This window comes from Polyodon spathula, unplaced genomic scaffold (genome assembly GCF_017654505.1).
Source record: "Polyodon spathula isolate WHYD16114869_AA unplaced genomic scaffold, ASM1765450v1 scaffolds_812, whole genome shotgun sequence".
Lineage (NCBI taxonomy): Eukaryota > Metazoa > Chordata > Actinopteri > Acipenseriformes > Polyodontidae > Polyodon > Polyodon spathula.
The window spans coordinates 164,230-187,947 of record NW_024472299.1 but is presented as its reverse complement, the minus strand read 5'-3'; the positions used below and the strand labels follow the sequence as shown (position 1 = coordinate 187,947).

Below are 23,718 nucleotides of genomic sequence, written 5' to 3'. Positions count from 1 at the left end.
GCTCTTTCGGTTACCCTCAAAGGCAGCGGCAACAATATTATCACCGCTTGATGCAATACAAAATCCCCCGCTCCAGACAAGTGGAGCAACAAGGCGAACGCAGAGGGAGGATTACTGTGTTCAAAAACTCCAGGTGCATTGCCATTCTCACATTCTGACAAACCGCTGAAACACTACGTGTGAACAGCAGAGGCCGTCATCTGATCTCGCTTTTATTAACATCTCAGATAACCTATTTATAATAATAATAATAATAATAATGTAACTGCTCCCAGAATAAAAACACTCCACAGTCACACTATTAAATCCACACAGTAGCCACCTCTGTTAGACTGATTTTGGTTCATTTCAATCAAGAATTGTGCAGCGTTTACTGTGATACAGCAATGTGGATGGCACAATATTACTATTTCTATCGCTGACATCTAGCTACGTTCCCAAGGCTTTACTTAATCACTGCAAACAGCACAGATGTGTGTGTTTATCGCACACTGAAAGAGGTGAGAGAGAGAAAAAAAAAAAAAGAACACAGCCACCATCCTATAGCAATATCAGGCACAGCTATTGTCATTAGATGCTATATCATGTTTTGGTAGTTTTCCAGTTTCTAGCAATCTGAAAATCTTAAAGCAATACTACTGCTACGATTACTAACATAAACCCCTCTCTGGCTCTCTGTCCGATGCAGGGAGAGCACTGTTAAAAGCTCATTATTAGTCTAGTGGAAGTGTAAATCCTGTAAAGCAAAATTCTCTTATCTGCGGGAGGCAGGCAATATTGATCGGAGCACACTGACCCATTTAGTCAATATGCAGCTTTCCCACTGAACAGTTGAATTCATTAATGTCTTTATAACTTTACTGCTTAAAAATACTAAAACTAAATGATATCAGATCAGTTTTTAGTCTTTAAAATTCTATACATTTAAGCATGGAAAGCGTTCAATAAAAGACTAGCAAGAGGGTTAAAACACTGTACATTTATCACCATGTCTGCCACAGTGTATTGAAATGGGAGTACGATCCTTGCCATGGTACAAACCCTTGATCGTTACAGATTCCTCATTTCCTCTGTGGGTTTACCTTGATCTGCTCCACCTCTTCTGTCAGCTCCTGAATCTCATTGAGCAGCCGCTGGTATTTCTGCTGCGGGGTCTCCTTCACGCCACAGCCCTCCGCGAGCTGAAACAGACACAGCAGGTTACCCTGCCCAGCCTTCTGAGACACATGCTGCCTATGCAGCTAGCTAGACACCCTCTTCTGGTTCTATTTACAATGCTTATTTTGTTCCAAATGGAAAAAACGGGATGTTGAGATTTGAATTGCAGCAAGCATTTCTCAATGCCTTGGGAAAATAGTTCCCAGTAGTTGGGTTATAATCACAAAGCGGTATCTGATTAGATAGAATATGCACAGTTCTGCATTTGCAATCGAGCAGCACATGAAAGCTTCAGGGAACGATTGCAGGTATACAAGTGTGCAATTTGTATTACTTTAATAAGATTAGTAACAATGGGGCTAAGACTTAGATACTATGAATGCAAGTTCCAGCACAAGTGGATGCATACACAAAAACAAACAGTCCTACTTTTATCGCCAGACTCTGATGCTAACTTGTGTTAAAATAACCCAACCCAGTTTCATCATAACTGGAGAAGCGGTTCTCCTTATACATGTAAAACTAATGTCACATATCGTCTTGGAAATTTTCAGTTCCAGTGGTTTGATTTCATATGCACAGCAAATCAAAAACAACAGAAGCAATGGGGTGTTGCGATACACTTGCACACAACTGTACAGGCGCTTCCACGACATTCCTGTGCCGCAGATAAAAAGGTAAAGCCACTTTCAAAATCACTTTGATAACCCCATTCTGTCTGATGGATACAGGGTAGTTAAAAGGAGCTTGAGGGCAGTACAGAAATCGCTCATGTCTCGGGAGTGCAGCCAAGCATGTCGGAGCGTGGTGTGTACTATACACAGCAGAGGCAGCAGGGGAATGTTCAGTCTTAAAATAAACTCAGCGTTTAGGCGCTTGGTAAACTGCAGCACTCAAATCCTGAAAATGATTCCTGGAACGCTCATAAAAATCTTATTAAGGCATCTCATACTGACCGCTGTCAGAAATCAAGGTTAGGTATTGAATTTCCACTCTACACTTCAGTCTGCTTTTATAACCTTTTGAAATCTACTGTTACCGCAGATTGCAAACAGCGTAGTACAGGATTCTGAGTCGGGTCATGGACCATTTATTTGATCTCCTAGGTCCAGTCTTAAGCTTTCTGACTGAGAAAACCCACGCGAATACTTAACCTGTCTCTTTAAACAACTCAAAATGCTCTTCCATACGTACGATTTCATACTCTCCAGACTCGTAGCCAACTCTTCTCGACGTGCCGATGCGATCTGAAAAGTCTAGAAAGAGAATAAATAATGTAACGGCCAGAAGCAATGTTGCAGCAGGTGCTTTAGACTCAAACAGATGTAGCAAGAACCATCTGAACATAAGAGAAGTAAAGGAAATTAAATAAAAGCACAATAACAGTATTTAACCACAAGGCTGTGCTATGCTCTACGAACTAAACAACCATTAAAATTAAAAAAAGGTCAAGAATAACAGCGAAAGGAGCCAACATAAAATCAAACTTTACAACTACTTCTGATAAATCAAAGATAATTAAGAGAGATTGGGTTTCGATTGGGTTCTACAGCAGTTTCTAGTTTAACAGACCTTCCCAAACCTTGTTTGCAAAAGTCAGTCTGCCTTTTTCCCTGCATTCATTTATTTATTGTATAGGAGGCTGCGATGTTGCTGCTGTTAAGAGTTTCAGAAAAATCTAAGTGTTACTGTTGTACTTCCAAATCTGGATGGCCCAGCATTCATTTTCTGCAGACTGTGACACAATCTCTTAAATTATTTCTAGCTTCATTTCACCTTGGGCACCTCCAGCAGTTACACTGCACTTGCCCAGCTCCAGATACAGTGCGAGAAGAAGACCACTCCAACTATACGCAATGCATGCGTTTCAAACCTACCAAGCCCCTTGGTGCTGACTCTCTTGTCCTTAAATTTGTCGTAAGCAGCATTGGGATTGACAACTATCCGCTCCACACTTTCACTGCACAGCTCTTCCTGCAAACAGATGGGGGGGGAAAATTAGTCAAAAAATCAATACACTGGAATGGGATCCCATTCCATTGCCAATCAGGGCTCCCCACAAGAAAACTATATTGTATAGCAGTTTACATACAGCGGAAACAGTCTCCTCAACTCCATGGAGCTGAGGGACTGGGACGGAAGCATTGTGCCCTAGTGGTTTGAGCCGAGGGGCTGGGAAGGAGGCAGTGCACCTAGTGGTTTGAGCCGAGGGGCTGGGAAGGAGGCAGTGCACCTAGTGGTTTGAGCTGAGGGCTGGGAGGGAGGTGGTGCGGCTGAGTAGTTTGAGCACAGAGGCTGGGAGGTGCAGAAGTTAAAAAAAAAAAACAAACAAAAAAAAAACTGCTGTTTAACTGTATAGTACTGTAAAGGGCAAACTGCTACACAATTTACAATGGCAGCTACACTAAACCCAATAAAGTCTAGCTAGCTGTTCCCTCTCAGCGTACAGATGTTTAAAAAAATTGCTCCAGCCAAGATTTGGTATTGCTTTAAACAAAAAAATATGTAATGAATTTGATTTACAATAACCTTGAGAGAATACAAGCATAACTGAACATCTTTACCTATATATCATTAGTGTTAATTCCTTGTGCTCTAAGATTACCCTTGTGGTTGTAAAAGTGAATCTGAGAGCTGTTTAATCTTCAGGCTGCTGAAGAGCCAAGAGCATTCCTTCATGACCAATGTGAATATACTACCTAGCATACCTTTCTCTGCTTTACCTGAATGTTATACAGAGCTGATGTCTAGAAAACTAAACTTAAAACAGTGACTCAATACTGCCACCCTATGCCTTGCTTGCCTGTTTAGCACTGTATTTGCATTGAATTCAGGGATGTTAAATGGGGGGGGGGGGGTGTCAACAAATTGAAGCCGAGTTAACGGCACTATTTATATTGGCCTCAGTCTCGATCCGACAGTGTTCTGTTATGCTATATGTCCATCAAGGTAAAGCAAAGCGACCAGCATTTCAGATCGTCACTAATTCTGTTCAAGCAACGTCAACCTCTTTGCTTTTTAAAACATCCCTCAGCGTAATATATAAAATGAACAGGATGTAGGAAGCAACCGTTTAAACACCTGCAGGACAGAAGGAAGCAGATGAATGAATCTGGGATGGAAATAAGATTTCCCGTTGGATCCATTCCAGGTTTAATTGAAGGCAACACGCTCAGTAATTAATCGCAGAATTTAACGGATCTGCCAGGCCACGGGAGTCTTACGTTCCACCCGGGGTACACACACTGTTTCATGTCTCATGTGAAATCATTGGGTTTTACTGCGTGATCATAAAAATCAGCATTTGCAAAATTTATTTGGGATTTCATTTTTTTTTTTTTTTATCTTCCAGATGCAAAAAGAACAAATCAAACAGATTCAAGACGCAGAAGGGGGGTCATTGACGTTTCATTATTTATTAATTCTGAATCGTTTCTATTGAAGCAAACACAAATATAGCGCAGCAGTTTACTGAATAAAAAACATGCCTTATGGAGCAGGTTCGTCGTTAATCTTCTCAAGTCTAAATTCCAACTGAGCTGAAAAGTTACAGATGTATGACTTTTACAAATCTTGAAAACACAGCAAACAAAGGAGGCTCCGAAGTTGCAAAATTAACTTTCAGTATTAAATTGCTGTGTTCCAACCACTTAAGATAGTTATTTTCTGAAATAACTGACACACTTATGGATAGTGCACTGCAATACCCTGTAAAATGGGGTTAGTGTAACAAAAAACACTTTCCTGATTCCTCTGCTAGAACACAGCTTGCCTTGATTTGACTTACAACTACTTTGACTTACTTACAAACGCAAGAAAAGCAGGTTTCACAGGAATGTAAACAAACTGGACTGTCAAGAGTCTGTTGTCTAAAACAAGAAGGCAAAAAATTAGTAATGGTTTAGAGTTTGAACCAAAGAATAATAAAGCATTTCAATTTGATGACGAGTGAACGGGCTTGTTGAGTGAGTATGTTGGTGACTGGAGGTCTTAAACGACACACAGACGTGACAGTTCGTACATCTCCACCAAAGCCCTATTCCGTTACTAGACGTTTACCTCGTGCAGCTATTGGCTGTACTAAATTATAGGTCATTGTTGCATGGTCTGGATTTCAAAGCAGAGCTTGCACTTCAACCAACAGTCCTCCTGAGCTTCAACCTCGCCTGAAAAGCAAATCCGTTTGCTCTGGGCTATTGCATTTTAAGAACACTGACATTTCTTTCAAGGTCTACCTACTGTAAATATATATATATTTTATTCCCCAGGGAACTTCAGCAGAATAAGATGCACATGCATATTTATTTCTGATTCTTGCTTTGTAAAAAGTTTTAGCACTGCGTGTATATTACCCTGTACAACAGCATGATGCTTGAATAATAAGTGTTCAAGACATCGATTATTCTCTGTCCGATATTAGATATTAGGGAACTAGGATGTGTGGTTGACCCTCTGTGTTGCACGACACTACTGTTCACTAAGGGCTAGACCACCAAATAATTTTGCTTCATTACATTAACCCAGACTCCTTATCCCCAGGAAGAGCTTATCTGTATCCGGTGAGGAGTTCACAAGAGCTATCAGAGGAAACCGCTTTTCTCTCTAGCCTCGGCATGCTTGGTACTTTATTTAAGCACCGTGCTCTGCCAGATTGGAGCTGGGCTTTGAGAGATACACATTTAATACTCTCTGGACGCTTCTACTGTTAAACTGGAAACCGTTAACCTGCTGGCTTTAGAAATTATGTTTTGTTTTTTACTTTTTAAAAACAGAATGTATTCCGCAACACAACATGGATCTTTTCAGGGACAGACGCAAGACTTCCACTGCATAGCAGTCTGACCCGTTCCTGAGTTTAATAAGACGCACCAGAGCTTGTTACACACACACACACACACACACACACACACACTGTGGCTAATCAAGCTTGTATTAAAACCGGGAACGGGTGAAACTGCTATGCAACAGGAGTCTTGCTCCCAACCCTGCTTCTGATTTTGATTTGAAAAGACATTGGCGTGGCTCTTTTAACCAAACAGGTTGGACAGCTCTGGGTTAGGGAGTTACACTGCTAGAGACCTCACCTTCTCTGCTGACTAATTTGACTGCAGTAATGGTATGGCGATGCTTTGAGAGCACAGTTGCCTTTTTTGGTTATTTAAATGAAAGCGTCACAGTCATGTTCAGTTGTGCACACAAACAGAATTCCTTTGGGTTGTGTACTAGCATGCTGTGAACCCATCAGGAACCAGAGACCGTTGACAGTCCAGTTTGTTTACATCCCCTACAGACAGTTTTAGCTCAAGGGACACAAGCTTCCTCTCTTCCTTGAAGCCTGCTTAATATCACTCTGTGGCTGTAGTGGTAGCATCTGAAGTTACAAACACCTTGATAACATGCAAATCATCTTCCATCACATCAACACCAGAGGCTTCATACAAACCTGCACAATGAAATCCATCTTTTTTTTATATATTTATCATTTAAAATTAATGTTTTTTCCTAGATCTAGTTAATTTGCAACTACGGTATTAACAACATGTTTTAGGTTTCTAACAAATCTATCTGTTAGGACAGAAACTAAGTGTTACACTGTAGTATATATTTTACAATGGCATTGGTTTTAAACTTACTGACATCCTAGAACAGAGATGAAGAATGTTTTGGAGCAAAAGGAATGGAGTTATGTTAATGCTACACAGTGAATAATAATTTTACTGATCACTGATTTAAGAGGAAAGAAAGACTTTTGTCTTTGCCAACTCTCTCTGTACAGTTTTTGTTGTTGATTGATCCGTTTATGTACACTTTCATATAGATCCATGCAAAAGATTATTTTCTATTAAATTAAGTGTTGCTGCATTTTTAAGCACAATTACAAAGTTCAAGCAAGGTAACAGTACATTTAATTAAAAATATAATTAATAATTTTTTTAAAAAGGGCTCATGCGAAGCTAAATGCAAAAAAGCATGCAGGTACAGCAGCCTTGATTTTCTGCATGGATGCATTACAAAACTGCCAGGATTGGGGTCAGTTCCCGTTTATCAATTCCAATTAATTTTTTTAAAATCAATTCCTAATTCCAATTCCCTTTCGATCAATTCCAATGCCAAGCCTTTCAAGTGAATTCTTCGGAACTTGGAACTGATTCAAAGGGAACTGGAATTCGTTTTATAAAGGAAACGGAACCCAACCCCGCAAACTGCCATAGGGATTACAAAATCTGACGAGCGAAAATGCTTAGACAAAATCTGAGGTATATTGAAAAATCCGTATGCAAATAGGTTCTGGAAAAGACAAAAGGGGAGAACAGGGTCAAATCACAGCACGCACACATTAGCAGGGAGATAGATATACTCCTTACCAGCTCCTTGAGTTTCCAAAAAAGGAGAGCGTTACAGAGTGCAAGAAAAAGACAAGAAAGAGAGACAGATTATATTAACACGTGCTTTCGACACAAATGCAACGCACAATACGAGCTGACAGCACAACAATCGGCTAGCGGCACACATTGCTTTAACACCACACATTAATCCTGGGAACTGAAGCAGAAAGGATCTGGTCCTCTACCCTTTATGTAAGCAGTCATGTTAAAGGGGGATAAACTGTGACGACATAATCTTCACAAACCATGCGAAAGGGAAGTTTAAAAAAAAAAAAAAAAAAAAAAAACAGGTTATTTCAAGCAAAAGTTAAAATGCACTTTGGTTTAAAGACCTGACTAGCAGGTAAGCTTTAATAGGGACGAAAAGCAATACAGTTGTGCTAGAATATAGCTGGCCAGTAGCTAGTGGATTGTATCTCGTTAGGATAATAGTGACACCTAGCTATACCTGGCATTTCTGGTATTCATTTAAACATTACACATTTAATGATGTAGTGCTGGAGGTTTTTCTATACAGAGTCTTCTTAACCCCATTTAAAAACCCCCACATTAAAGCCTGCATCTATATTTTCCTCATGGATTTTCTTTACCTGTAATACAGGCGTGTATGGTTATCTGTTGTTAGAGCTTCGATCGTTATTTACAATGCTTCCTAACTATTGCAACAAAAAACAGATTTTGAGAAGACCCCTCAATGGGGAATGTGGGGTGGGGGAAGCATATCACTGTTGCACAAGGTTCGGTGCACAAAACGTCACCTATGGACTACAGCGCAACGGCAATATGCTTCCCTGCCTCACAACATACATAACAGACAAATCAAACAGGCAAGAAATTGCCAAATAGGAAAAAAAAAAAAAAAAAAAAAAACACTTTAAATGGTAATTTCATTTAAAATTTCATCTCTGAAGGTCACTTTAGAGCAGCCCCATCTCTTGAAGTTGGTAAGATTTAGAGTCCCTCTTATCTGTGACGGACAAAGCTTTCTTTCAGTTTGTCCATTGATCAGCCCGGCAGTTCCACTGCAGCAGGATTACACCACATGCGTTCAATGGAGGTTTATTTTCAGCACAGGCTGTACAGGGGAAGCTAAACAACGCTGAGTAAATGAAGAAAGTGAAACTCTAAAAGGAAACGAGTGAAAAGGTACGTAGGCTCCCACACCCTTTGCTAGTATTCCTACAGACAGAGGAAGCAGTGGCAAAATAAGGTACTACAGCAAAAGCCAATGAGAGGAAAGGATTATAAAATGCTAGCAAAAAGCAGCCACATCTTTCACCTGGTATTCTCAACAATGGAAGGAATACAACCCCAAGACAAGAGCTTTCTTATCAACCTCAAAAGAAAACATCTAGAACATAAGATTTGGGAAGGAGAAAAGGCCATTCGGCCCATCAAGGCTTGTCCCTTGTTTGCACCCCATTCTCCCCTACTGGGAGGGGGGGGGTGGGACGACTCACTCTTTTTGAAAATGTTCCCAGTGTTTTAGATCCTACTGCTTCTCCTGGTAGGCTATGCATTTGTAACTGTGTAAAAAAGTGCTTCCTACCTTTTACTCAGCTTCCATGTATGCCCTCTAGTTCTCTCTGCCGTGGTGCCTTAGGTTAACATTATCATGCCATTTCTGATTTGATAGACTTTGAGTCCCCTTCTTTTTTCTAGGCTGAAGAGATTATTTTAACCTTTCCTCAAACTGGAATAGTTTCCCTAGTGTACAGTTTAGAAATGAAACTAAGTATATAAAGCATGCTTCCACTATGCAGGTCTTTAACCTGGTAATATATAAAAACTAAATAAAAATGCATGCTTGCTAGGACACACGCTTCTTTTAAAACTCACAGGACGTCTACATAGCGAATGGAAGTGCACCACAAGTAACATCTATGGAATGATTTCAACAGCTAAAACCCCTGACACCATAACTGAGGCAAAAGGCTAACCTTGGACCCAATGAGAAAATCAATGAGATTTAAAAATAAATAAATAAATCAAATAATAATCTGTTGATCACACCACTGCAAGCCGATTTCTACATGCAAAATTAAATTGCAAACAAAAATAACACATCCAGAATTTAAGCATTTATAAAAGAAAAAAAAAGTCTTACTTCAACAAACTAGCATCCAGGCAAGGTAGTCAAAACAGGGGGTGGGGTGGGGAAGCATTAGGGGAAAATGCTAGTTTAGTGTGCATTTGAAAACCCATTTACAATTACTGTACATATGTGATTTTGAACGAATGGCATTCCAAAGACAGCAACAATACTGGCATAGAAGGAAAGGTGCCAGACAGTCCCCGTCCCCCTTGCTGTAGATTACATGTATAACACGGGTCCAAGAATATCCTTTGTGTCTGGCTATTAAAAATGGATCGTCTTAAATGTCTGTCTGTCTGCAAGGATGTCATTACATATCTTAACGCCCCGATTATCACTTTCAGGAGCTGCGAATTCAGATCTTTCTGGGGGCACCAACGTATAAAAGTCGTTTCCTCCCAGGAGCAACAGTAAGGTTATAAAACCAGTTGGAATCTTGCACTGTGGAAGGCTACTTCAAACCACAGAGTTTCTGTCAATTAGTGCCACATTCCACCCCCCAATCGCTGTGTCTCCTATGAGTCACACGGTTAACCGTATGCACCATCTCTCCCCATCACCTAGTTTAAACAGCATTCCAACAAACTCTGACTGCTTTGAATGTTCACCTCCACTTAGGAGTCATGTTTAATAGCCGATCACTCTATCTGTCAAGGTAACGAATGAATGAATGGATGGCAGTAAGACTCTCCATTTAATACCGCTCCTTCCATACCCCCCCTCTCCTCACCCAGCTACACTGGCTCCCTGTCTATTATCGTTGCCTGTTCAAATTCCTTACCCTTGTGTATAAATCTCTCCATGGTCTTGACCCAGCTGATCTGGCTGCACTGATCACCTACTATGTTCCTCCACGTCCCTCACGCTCCCAATCCCTATTGTTCCTCTCTGTCCCACCCTCGCCCCGTGCCCAATTCCATTTCCCTTCCTGCTCCCCTTCATTGGAATAGACTCCCACTTATCATGAAACATTCTCCCTCATAACGTATCTCCTCTCCCTAGCCCATCCTACTGACACTCCTGGCCCCTGACCTTCTGTTATGACCCTGCTTGTCTGACCCCTGACCTAGCCTCTGGACCTCTGCTTTCATATTAGCAGCTCATCTGTATCGCCCCACCCCAGCCCAATAACTTACATTCTTTCTTCACCCATTTTTCTTGGATTGTACCATTTGTACAATCCATTGTACAAAATTTTTTGTACAAACTTTGCTCTGCAGTACTGGACTTGTTCTGCTACAGCAGTCGTCTAGTTTAACCAGCTATCATGACCCGAGTAAAGGGCGGATGTAGTTACACGAAGGGAAGATTGGTGCAGGCACCTTCAGCAGTCCTCAATTGCTCCATCTGCTTTTGGAATGGCATTCTTTCAGCATTTCAACATGAGGTCACTGTACGACTAGGGGTGGAACGAGTCTGTATTGATGGATCTGTGTGCTTATTGTGATGCGTATCCCAATGCATTACAAAACGCACTGCATTGCCACCAGTACTTGTGCACTAATCCTTGAATGATGAACACTGGCAATGTACAGCGGGTGTGAATACACACTCATCTTTAAAAGGCAAGTCAATTGTTTAATATCACTGCCTCCATAACTTCAATCCCTCAATCACTGACTCTAAAGGTTGCTATTACACGTCACACAAACCAGCCCTTCATACACATTATGATCCGGATCGTGATGTCATTACACCCCCATGTACGACACAGAAAGAACAACCGAAAACAGCGCAGGAAGAAACCCAAGGGAGCGTGAATTCAGATCTTTCTGGGTGGCTGCTGGTCTTCAATGCTGTCTCAGATTGACTGAGGAAGGAGGAAAGTTGCATTCTCCTCCTGTCACATGGCCAGTTATACAGTATGCTTTCCTGTGCAGCCACGACAGGCAATCACACGCTCCTCACTAGATAGCCACAATGTTGCATACGGCTGCTTTGCAAAGCATCACTCTGTCTATGTGCCTGCTGAATAAATAATGTTACACAGGCGGTTGGCAGGGGCTGCTGTCTTTTGCTTTGAGATCCTGTGTTTGGGGAGGCTCCTGTATTAGTATTTTAAATGACATCCTGGGGAGTACCGAAAATGAAAATAACTTTGAGCAGCACTCAGCTCCCCAGTGACTTTCATTTTCCCTTAGTACGTGCAGAATTGGGTTAAGTGCTGGACTCCCTGCCTGTCATCCCACCTACCACTGAACCGTCTCTAATTTAGGAAGTTTCCATCGGAACGGACGTCTAGACGTGTCGGGATAACAGCAAAACTCCTCCCTTTACTGTGTTTGAGTTCATTTTTTGCCAAAAAATATTCTGTTTATTTTTCCGAGCAGTAAGGGGAATGGGGGTGGGATGTTGGGGTTAAGATTTATAATCAAGGTTCTGAATTTACATTTAGACACCATGGCAATTTTTTTATAAGATTGGGTGTTAAAACCAATGTATAATCTGTGTGTGTAAAACCTCTGCTTTGTATAAGCAGTTTGTGTGCCAAACAACAGGTTTACATTTTGGGGAAGGGAGGCCAGTGTAAACCAGCAGGGTTTGGGCTGTGGGGAGTGCTCGAGCATATATGGGCAAAGGCTGTGCCAAAGGAACAGGAATGCAAGTCCCAAAAGGTAACTGCACCCAAACATCATCCACAGCAAGCCTCTGAGACAGAGCCTTCACAAGTCAGAAGTGAAGGATTAGTTCATTATGCTTCCTTCCAATTCTAATTTGGCAGGGAGATTCATCCAGACGTGCTAATTACTTTCGTTCTGTATCAGGCTAATCAACTGTAAATGAATATGTTTTTATGTTGACGCAATTTTATATAAATCTGTCTACAACATAATCAATATTAATAGTTGGAATAAAGCAGCATGAACCTTGAACACTGATAAATGTCCTTTTTCTTGTTTGATATGCTTTTGTTTAATCTTAATTCTCATAATAATGTTATAACGGTGGCAGAATAACATTTGTGGAATGTTAAATGACTGTTTACCATATTTTTTGCTGTTTCAGTGTTACATATCAATTTGAACATAAAATAAATTGCACAGATATGAAATCAGCATTACAGAAGATTGAACTAATTATCATACTAATAAAATCCAACATCGTCCACAGAAATTTGACGTTAATCCCACAAATTTTTATTAATGGCTGCCAGTTTGTGGTTGAACAACTTCAAAATTAGCCCCGTCATTTTAACACAGAACTTTTCCTTCCACCCTCCAGCATCTCATGATGTTGAGAGAGATTTATCAAGCCTCTGTGCCAAAAACTCGCTAGGCAGTAATGACCCTTCAAAAGACACTGAATTCACACCCCCAGTGCACAGCTGCCACCCTAAACAGGCTCTGAATCATTAAGTCTGGACACAACACATAAACACATCAAAATGAAATAAAAACCAAACAGCAAATGGATTCAGTGGTGCAGAAACAATAAGAAAAGCAACACAAGAACAAAGTTTGTTTTTTTTTGTTTTTTTTTAAAACTGCAACTTTTTATGTTTCTAATTATAAGAAGTCAAGCATATTCTTAGAGTATAAAAAACAAAACAAAACACTGAAGTATTCTTAAACTTGACTGGGTTAATTGCAGAGTACCAGTGATTACATCACATCAAGCAACTAGAAAATCCTGCAAATCTGCACTATCTTAATCCTGATTGCAGGGTACCAAACAGATCATCCCAGGAACTTGTTTAACTGATCAGAACAAGACAGACCCATAATGGGGGCTAAACTACAGCTCTGGTTAAAAGTTTTGCATCACCCTACAGAATTAACACATATTGCTTCATAAAAATGAAACCTGCTAAATAACGTTACGTTAAATTACATCCCACTTTGTAATTTTTGTTCTCATGGACACAGACTTTATTCTCACGGGTCTGACTGCCCCGAATGTGACGGGCATAAGAAATGTACAGAATAAAGTTTTAAGATGTCATTTCAGAGGGAAAACGCAGCTGTCTCTGCAAAACACTAAGCAGTAAATGCTTCGGACGAGCAAACGTACCAAGCTAGTCTTAGCCTTCACAGCACTACTCCACTTAAACAGGATCATCACGCTGCTGCAATCAGGATCGTGTTTAGTCTGATTTAGCGGATGATCCACCTGTGATGATTCATTTCTGGTACTCTGCAATTGGGATTAGAAGATGGACCAGCTTTAGACACATCAAGCGGACTAAATCTGGTACCCTGCAACTGACCCCCATGTGATCACTTTGGATTTGAAAGCTGACCATATCGCTGCTTTTGATTATTCTCACACTCAACTTACCTTCGAGTAAAAGAATGAGGTAGAGGGGTTGGACAAAGAAATGGAAACAGTTTTAATACAAGGGCTGTTGCTGACATGACTGACTCAATGCGCTCTGCATCCCTGACACCAATACGTTCATAATGTTAAACACTGCAATACAGCAGATCACCACACTTTGACAGGAGACTGCAGGTATACAGATTTCCACTCCAACTTCGTATCCCTCCAGAAGCATTTCAGCACCTTGCAGAATGACTCGTCGTGATGAATCCGAGCCCTCCACCCTATTAACAGTGTTATGACGGGTCTTTCTGATTTATTGTCCTACCTCTGGATTCTGCAGTGTTGCTAGAGAATGTTTCATGATATTTTATTCTTTTTCTGGCTTTCTACCCAACCTTACAGTTCAGCAATATTAAAAGTAATATATTTCCAGCTGACTTGGACGAGTCGATTTTACAGTAGCAGCTGTTTAGAGACCTGAGCGCTGCGTTCCAAATGCTTTGGGACAGATTTACTAAGTTTCAGCTAAAATGCTGCCCTTTTCCCCCCCAGAATGAAATAAACAAGCATTTATGACATTTCTTATTAGATCTTTGGTGGGCCGACTGTAAATCAGGGTTATAGTGTAGAGACAAATGGTCAGAGGACAACATGCTGTTCTGGAATGAGGAAATCAAACCCAACAGCCAGGTAGATTCTAAAGGCTTATAATTAACCCTAGCAGGGAGGAAATAAATTAGTAACACTTAAAAGATAACCTTACTTATTTTGTAATTGATACAGTGTAATTTAAGGCAGGGTTTGAAATGTTATTGGAAAACCTGTTAAAATCTTTCAACACTGCAGGCCTCTGAAGTGGTTCATACTTCAGCCTTGTGACGGTAACGAGACAGAGCCAGCTAGACTGAAGACAAACGAAACACTAGCAAAGACTTGCATACTGCTGCACAAACCGATTGAAAGTATTGCTGAATTATTCGGATCAAGCCCTCCACAGGTGAGGGTCACTGGTGCACTGGGCTAAATCACCAATCCACCCCTGCAAGAGAAACAAACAGCTGCTTGGCTTTGTGTGGATCGCTGTTCTCCACAGCCTACGAAAAGCAGCGACCGTCTACGAAAAGCTGTCTCTTCACTTGGAACGGAAAATCAGCCAGATCCACACCTGACTGTCAGCACCTGGTTTCTGCGGACAGCTTGATCTGAATAACCGGTCTGTGCAGCAGTAGGATCACACGACCAAAGAGACGAAACACCGCACTCGGCAACGGTCGCACGACTGAAGGACGAACCAGTTCAGTGCTGAAACCCTCCCCTGTTTAATACACATCCAGTAGAAGAAATAGCACCCAACTATCCGCCCTGGATTCTGCGAGACCCTGTTAGTATGAGCAGTTATACAATCTCTGGGATGTTTTGCTTTTAATCTCATCCCAGTGAAGAACACCTTTGATGCCTAACGGGGGAAAAAAAAAAAAGCTTACAGCAGCACTGCAGTCATTGTGCACATTTCCATGCTGAAGAGGGTGTGCTAAAAATAATGTTCTACACACGATAAAAATGATATCTGTGTTCTGACTTGGAATTAAATGAAGGTTTTTTTTTTTAAATGACACACTAAGCTTCCCTGTTTCTATTCTTATGAAGTGCATCAGTTTTTTTTTTTTTTTTTTTTTTTTTTAAACCTTTGACTTCCCAAGAGCAACTTTACAGAAGCACAGATTGCAATATATTGACCAGAAACTGGAGTCTGCGTAGCAAAGGGATTCTACTCAGACTTACCGACTCAAACTGCGCTTGGTCATCCTCAGGCAGTTCGCTTGTCTCATAGATGTCAGGTTCGTTGGTTGCCTGAAACCACAATGGAAAAACAGCTTGTTTAGTTACAGCGTATCATGCACCACACACAGAAAGCGGTAGATTGCTTTTTCAACTCAGCTGATTCCTAAAACCAAAGAGCAGCCATGTATTGAATCAAACCATGTAAAGATACTGGATTCACTGGGATTCCTCGGCGTTTGCACAAAATAGGTTGTACCTTGTTGCGGTATACAGCACCTGGAAAACTAACACTGGTCAACCACTTTTCCTGGCCATTCAGGGATGGGATATAAGATTCCAGACTTGTTAACACAGCTGTAACAACCTTCTTTCCAGAAAGCACTGACAAATAAAGACTAGGAACTTTCAAGCAACTGTTAAAGCTGACGTCTTCGGAACGTTTCCCAAGCTGCTAATTTCTTTTCCAAAAAAAATGACTGTAGCCCAAACGGCCATTATAATTGTTGACCTTGTTATTTCTTCTCTGTGTTTCGAAACAAACGCAACTTTTGTGCACAGAGGCTGAAATAATACTTTATAGCAGACAGCGAAATGCTGGAAACAAATTCCTATTGTGCAGTTCTATTTAACAGCAGTCATGAGACCGTTTAGATATTCTTCCAGGCACCCCATCATCTGTTAATCATTCTTAGGCAATCTCACAGCACAGGGTATGAAGTATTACTATTATTATTATTAACTATTATTATGTATTTCCTAGCAATTGTAATAAAATGTCACAATACAAAATATCACATTTCAGATTAGAGCAAACTGTTCAGGAAAAAATAAAACACAGGTGGGGGAAAAAGTCTGATTGACACGACTGATGTATTGTTTTGGTCTTGCTTAATGGATCTGCGAGTTAATCGTGTTTATCCGATTGACTATGACACACAAACACTAGCTTCAAGTCTTCAAAAGTCTAACCAGCAATTAAAAACAAAGCCAAAAAAAAAATGACTTGGAGATCGGAAGAACGATTTTGAAAGTAAGCCAAACATTGCCTGGTCTTATGTGTAGTTTACAGTGAATCAGTCATAGCTATGCAACATGACACTTGGAGAAACCATACTGTATAGTGATTAACACAGAATTAAGACAAACACATTTTAATGTGTACACATACATTGCATATATATGCACTCGGCATTTGGCCAGGTGTATTCTCATCGGTTCACGTAGGCAGTCCAGGAAGCACGCCGAGGCTGAAGGAAGTCTCCCATAAATAAAAAAGGCTGCGTTTTGCATTCGATTATTATTATTATTATTATTATTATTATTATTATTATTATTATTATTATTATTTAATCAGAAACATGCTAGTAGCATTGAACCTGGCACAGTTCACTAGCCAACGCCCAGAACACAAACACACCCTGTAAAGCTCCTAGCAGAAACCGATTACGAATACAATGCCATCTCCGTTTGCACAGGATACACAAAATACACATTTACAACAAGATGAATTAAATGAGTGGGTTTGCGTTATAATACAAACTATACCAAACAATACAGCTACATCCCAACTGGTAAACAAACCCATTGTGATTGCAAACAGTGGATTATCCCGTCCATATGTAGAACCCCCATACGAATGGCTAAACATCAACAGATTGCAATCATTAAATCGCTTATGTAACAGTACGTATATATCAGAGTTTACCCGTATTTTGCATTGCGGGGTATTTAAATGCATAGCAGTGACTTGCACCGAGCGAGGTCAATGCCATTTTACAAGCGACGCTTTCTTTATGGACAGAACGACTTTACCAGAAACCTCCGTCTGAATATAACAAAGCACACTTGCCGTGAAACACCTGGAGAGCAAATAAAAAAGGGTTGCTTTTAATTGTACTTACAATGCCTGCTAGGTTGGCATATTTAGGGTCCGCCATTGTCGTTGAAGCCGGAGCGCTGGAGAGGAAGATGGCGGGGGGGGGGAGATGCTAAAACGGATCTTTTTGCAAGCTTTTGCTTGGTTGTTTATTTAAAAAAAAAACTTCCACCCCCCCTGTTTAGCAATGCAGTTGTCAGCTTTTCGTTAATTGATGAATGTCAGTTTTTACAGCGATGTGACAGTAGTGGAGAAGCCGGTAATCTCGCGCGGTCTGTCAGGCACGGTGTGTGATGTCATTGGGGTGAGGTAATGGCGACAGGAATTGTGGGGGTTGTAGTTTTATTAACAGCTTTCACAGGTGGAGCAAATGTCTGGGTTTTTTTTTTTTTTTATTATTATTATAACTCGTATTCAACGTAATGTACAAGCACTGGTGAAATTCAAAACCCCACAACGTAGCCGCTAAGGAACGTGCCTGATTAATACATTTCGTTTCACCACAAAACACAATAAAAGAAAATGCGGTGTTTTATCTTTCCTGTTTTACATAAGTTGGTCTTATAATATGCAATACAAAAACAAGGATTGGACAAAAAAACAAATAGGAACACAAATACACTTGTATAAGGGATATACGTGTTCTCGTGTTTCAGTTTAATTATAGGCGTGTATTTTCACGATAAACTAGACTCTCTAAGGAGATGAAGCAATAGGCCCCATTGGTCCATAGTTCAGCTTCCCTGCACTGGATCCATACACACAATAAGAGAAACCCAATGATTTATCTCAATACGATAAACATTTCCCGTCCTCTGATCCCCTGGGACTGACCTGAAGGTCCAGCTGTTTTAAATATGATCATCTCTCTCTCTCTGGTTAAATAATAGGCCGTGTTTGTTCTGCAGTGAATGCACGGACAGTATACAGTGCAATTCAAAACTGCACTGCTGTTGAACGCGTATGTGAGCTTCGCCTGCTCTCACGCTGGACATGCATTACTATATCAATCAATTGCAAGAGATGCATGGGGTATTATATGTGATCCATTTGGTTACGTAACCTGCATATAAAATGGTAATATATCAGTGTTATGGTGATCTCGGTTTCTGCAGGCAGGCGCCTCACACAGAGCGAGGTAATCCACACAAAGGCGGGCGCGAACGCAGGACCTTTCGCCTTTCAGCATAGCACCGATACCGCTGTACAAAAGCGCCGGCTCCTTTCTGAAAGTCACCTACCAGTCCTGCTGCTGCCTCCCCCCGGGCTCGCTACACACACACAAACATTAAGCGGGTCTCCCATTGATCTTAAAATGCACTCTCAACGGTGTCACTTTAAAGGCATGCAAAACCGGCAACGTTAACCGTTTGGGGGCCAGGGAAAACAATGAAGGTGTTATGATGTTTTTATAAATTTGCATATTCGTTTGCTGTGTTACATATGGGCTTTATACAGGTCTCGGTATCACACGCCTCCGCGTAGTTTTCAGTTGGCTGGGAACGATAAACTGGCCTCAATCTCGCAGGGATTTTGCACACCTGTACATGATTACGTCACTGGCTGCGTCAAAGCGTTTTTTTTTCTCATTGTCCGGCACTGTCTGTATATTTTTTCTTTTTTCTGTGAATTTATTGAATTTGCTACGCCGGTGACGGCCTGTGTTGCAGATTTGTCAGTGTGTCTAGAGCAAATAGAAAAGAAAAAATCATGGAAAATATAATGAGATGCAATATTCATGACTTTCATTAAACCATAAGCCATTAGGGAATATTAACTGTGTTTAATAATTTATGAGTTAATAACCCAACTCTGCTTTTTAAAGGTCTGTTCCTCAGACATGAAATAAATACTAATTCCATTCAACATTTAATACAGAGGCTTTTTTTTCCCCTTTAAATTTGTGTCCATTTTAAAGACACGCTCATTGATTTTATGAGTAGCAACCATTTTACGTCTCACACGGCTTGAGAAAGGCAGGTATGAAAACTAGATCAATGTACTTGAATTTTGAATATTGCAACATATATTGAAATCTAAATGTGCTTCAGAATATATGTTAACAAACACTATTTCAGTAAGGGAGCGGCGGACACGGCAGGGGGTCGCTCGTGTAACCAGAGGTTTATGAAACTCACCCTCCCCTAATTTTTGCCCCCCTCCCTAACCAACGCGCCCTACAACCCGGAAGATCAGAAGCTGCGAATGTGTTCTGCTGCAGATCTATTCCTTCTGCATGCCAAACCTCTTTGAGCACTACAGCAGTGCACAGGGGTCCCGACACGGTAGCTGATATAGCCTATACATATATTAATTTCACTTGCATTAGTGGGGTGCGCGATCAGACAGAAATCAGATTAAGACGCAGCGCAAGTGGACATTGTTTTAAACCTTAAAGATAAAGACAACCCCTGTCTTATATCAAAGATACAGGGTGCAGAAATTATAATTGGAGACCCCTTGGATTTTATAGGATCCACTAGATTCGTCCTGGACTCATCCTTTGAAGGAAACACATATCGGGTAACTGCCACGCCGTGCGCAATGATGTTCAGATTATAATACGATTACGCTTAGTTCAGCAGTAATCGTGTGATAGCCTAAAAGCGAACACCACCCGTCCTGTTCTCCTTCCCCTGAGTCCAGGCGCTGCGATTGTATAACTTCGATCGATGCTCGTTTATTGTTGCTCGCTTTGTGTTCCTACTTGCTGGAAGGAATCTGTGGCGTCAGAAGCACATTCAGGTTTACGCGTGTTCTCCAAAGACCCGTTAAAGCTCTCAGTATTTCACTACTGGTGCGTCTTTATATTATTCTATAAACCTCCCGTGCACTCTATTGTTTGAAGGGTGCTGTTGGCAGTCCAGTTAGTTTACATTGCCCAATGTTTAAGCACCCCCCCACCCCCCAAGTCTTCAAAACGTACTGATGCAAAATCACTTATAACTGTTTATACTGCGGGAAAATAATAATACATTTTGACCACAAACGTATTCCGGAAATGACCAAAACAAATAAACATTAGCCTCACTTTTCAGTTATTTGCAGTACAGTGAACATCTTTTAAATAAATTACGCACACCTTTCTTAAATACACACCTTTGCCCAGCCACCGTGCGAATAGCAATTTAAAACGTGTACAAAACAGAATATCGAGACCCTTTAAGGCATCTGTATTCTCTCACCGGCCACGCCCTTTGCATGATAAAGCGCCGTGGAAAGAGAAAGCCGCAGAGAGAGAGAGCGAGAGAGAGTACCGGTATAGTGCTGCGCGAAGCCTGCTTCATTTGAATGGGACCTCAGTGCGATTCATCGTCAAGTCAGAGCTGCAAAAACAATTTTTAGCAAACCCAGTAGAATTATTCCTGCAGCTTCACGAAGACCAGGGTTTCCTCAAACACACCCAAGGATTTTTTTCCCCCTCGTTATACAGTATTTGGTTAAAAATACCGTGTTTTTGCGTTATTATTTTTTGGGTTATTTTATTTATTTTTAACAGTTTTGAAAAATGCAGTAATTATATTGTGATCCTCGTTGCAATTCGCAAAGAAGATTTTGCAGCGCGGTTGTGATTTACAATCAAATTAATTAATTCGTTAATTTATAACAAAAAATATATACAATAAACGTCTTTTAATCCCGAATCATGGCAGAAGCAACTACCGAATGTAACATCAAAGTTCTTTGCCGATTTCGACCTCTGAATCAATCAGAAATTGTACGAGGAGACAAATACATCCCGAAATTTAAAGGAGACGATACCGTTGTGATCGCGGTAAGTACGCTCCTTTCCCCAGTATTTCATTACGCAGGAGTGGAGATTTCATTTTTTGTGCATTGCTGAAACATTCTCTCCAATCACCCAGACACGGGATGCGGACTAGAATGCTAGCATTTGGCATAGAGGCCAAATGTTTATGTTTTGAAAAGAAAAGGAGAAAAAAAAAAAAAAATTAAACGTTATGCACCAATAACCTAATGGGCAGGTCAGAACATTTTATAATATTTCATTATTTGTTCTTGTCAAAACACACACACACTGTGTAATAATGCATTCAGGCCTACCCTAAATACATCGATTATTTGTGTTGTAGGATATTCTTCTAGAATAAATACATTCTATTATAAAAACATACCAGAACAAAATAACAACAACATCGGGTTTTTTTTTTTTTTTTTTTTTTTTTTTTTTTAACTGAAGGTACAATAATACACACTTGTCTGTTTCAACCATACAAATAAACACGTATTTGCTTCTTTTAAATGTATATTTGCAGTTTTTTTTTAGTTTCAGGTTTTACAATAAAGATGTAAAGCGTATGGTATCGCTTACCTACAGTGTTTTACCCTATTCGTGGCTGGACTGTGTTGTAAAGTTTACCTCTAGTATTTGCACCTGCCCTAGCGTGCCCTTGCCTATATGATTCATAAGCTATAGAAGCAGAATGTATATGCCAGATAGATGCTGGATTAATGTTATGACCAGGATGTCGTGTACTGGTATATTTTAATGAGTGCGCCCCCAATGCCAACACCTTTACAAAATGGTGTGTTATATACATTTTGATCCCCACACACGTCTGGTGAATATTATGTTTGTGTTATATGCAATTTCACATAATGTTTGTGTCAATCATTATTTGAGTTTTGCAGTGGATCTTCTGAGAAAAATAAATATTGCAAACGATGTATAAATGAATAGTATTTTACCGGCATTCGCGTGATAGAGTCCAATATAATAATAGCCGCCCAGTCACGTTTTATTGTGCGCTACAGAACTCCCCGCATTGTGCAGGGATGTGCACTGCGGTGTTGGAGCCGGTGCAGAGCGGTTTAAATTACCCGACTGTTCCTCCCCAGCACTCAGGGCTGCACCCCGTACTCATCGCTCATCGATTTATTACAAAACCCAATTTGCTTAATGCGCTTCTGTAAGCAAACGACAAGCAAGAACATTTCGATTGCGTCATTCAATTCCCCGTATTTTGCGGTTATCGAATCGTCTTGGAAACGGTCAATACTTTTGTTTTCCTATACAGTAAACAACAAACTATATATATATATATATATATATATATATATATATATATATATATATATATATATATATATATATACACACACACACACACACACACAAACACATATAGTTTTTGCTCAATAACAAACAGAAAACGTGCTTCAAATCATATACTTATCTACACTGAAGCAGAATATATTTGGACCTCGTTTCAAACTGTGATAGCGTCGGACTTACTGTTCGAAAACCAAAGCATTGCTGGAAGGTAGGCATGCAAAGATAGCTGCCTAGAAACATACTACCCTTATACAAATTCCCCACACTAAAATCATACCAAAGTGTGATGAAGCACTGTGAAAGCATAGTAAAGCATAGTTGAGCATTGTAAAGACCAGCAAAGTATTGTTGTAAAGCATATTAAGAAACATGGCAAACCAGGATAAACTATGCTAATTGCATAGTGTAACCTCGGGAAAAAGCATGGGGGAAAAACTACAAAAATACAGTGCAAAAATAACACAGTAAACTTTTAATAATATATACATACGAAATGGAATTATAGCAACCCTTGCATGTTCTAGAACCCCTTTGAATTATATCATATATAATAGCACCCTAATAAAAAGGTTTTGTAAGCACAGGTTATAAACAGCCTGCTAACGGTTTTGCCATTATGATCACACTAGAACCCCCAGATGGTATACCATAGAGCAGGTCTCAATTAGGCACACTGTCTCTTTAAATCTCTCTCAGTGCATTGGGGGAGGGAGGGGAGGGTAACATTGGATGCAGTATATCCTTGGGACCCCAAGAGAATCGCAGACCAGTGCCGTAATGTGATCTGTATACCTACAGAAAGTGCTATTGCTCTGAGAATTATTAACCCGAATATTAAAATACTGTAATAGAGCATAGTAGGATGCTTTGAAAAGACTAAATGAGCTTGCAGATTAAGCAAAAAGACAAGACAAAGCTTTGCCTGCAACTGACAGAAATGAAATATTCATTATGCACGTTGTTTCTCCTTTATGTGCTACCATTGGGCATGCTGCATTTGTATAAATGAACTTGTCTTATTTTTTCAACATGCAATCCTATCTAAGCTCGCTCCAGTTATTTTGCTCCTTACGAAGGCATT

The 23,718-nt window shown here is 40.3% G+C and overlaps 2 protein-coding genes across 7 annotated transcripts in view; one reads left to right on the top strand and one right to left on the bottom strand.

The window, feature by feature from the left end:
* dctn2 (dynactin 2 (p50)) overlaps positions 1–17,845 on the bottom strand; it is a 29,037-nt gene extending 11,192 nt beyond the window's left edge. The window contains exons 1-7 of one of the 3 annotated variants that reach the window (XM_041241752.1): positions 17,586–17,845; positions 15,685–15,753; positions 7,524–7,529; positions 4,647–4,697; positions 3,036–3,132; positions 2,353–2,414; positions 1,083–1,181 (exon numbers count right to left, since the gene is read on the bottom strand). In XM_041241752.1, the coding sequence (XP_041097686.1) occupies positions 1,083–1,181; positions 2,353–2,414; positions 3,036–3,132; positions 4,647–4,697; positions 7,524–7,529; positions 15,685–15,753; positions 17,586–17,621 (420 nt within the window). In that variant the 5' untranslated portion in view covers positions 17,622–17,845. The remainder of the gene's footprint in view (positions 1–1,082; positions 1,182–2,352; positions 2,415–3,035; positions 3,133–4,646; positions 4,698–7,523; positions 7,530–15,684; positions 15,754–17,585) is intronic. The other 2 variants (XM_041241753.1, XM_041241754.1) reach the window with 2 other exon arrangements.
* A 2,933-nt stretch (positions 17,846–20,778) lies between these two features.
* The window catches only part of kif5ab (kinesin family member 5A, b), a 36,556-nt gene continuing 33,616 nt past the window's right edge, over positions 20,779–23,718 (top strand). For all 4 annotated transcript variants that reach the window (XM_041241765.1, XM_041241764.1, XM_041241766.1 and 1 more), the window contains exon 1: positions 20,779–21,335. In XM_041241765.1, coding sequence (XP_041097699.1) covers positions 21,207–21,335 — 129 coding nt within the window. In that variant the 5' untranslated portion in view covers positions 20,779–21,206. The remainder of the gene's footprint in view (positions 21,336–23,718) is intronic.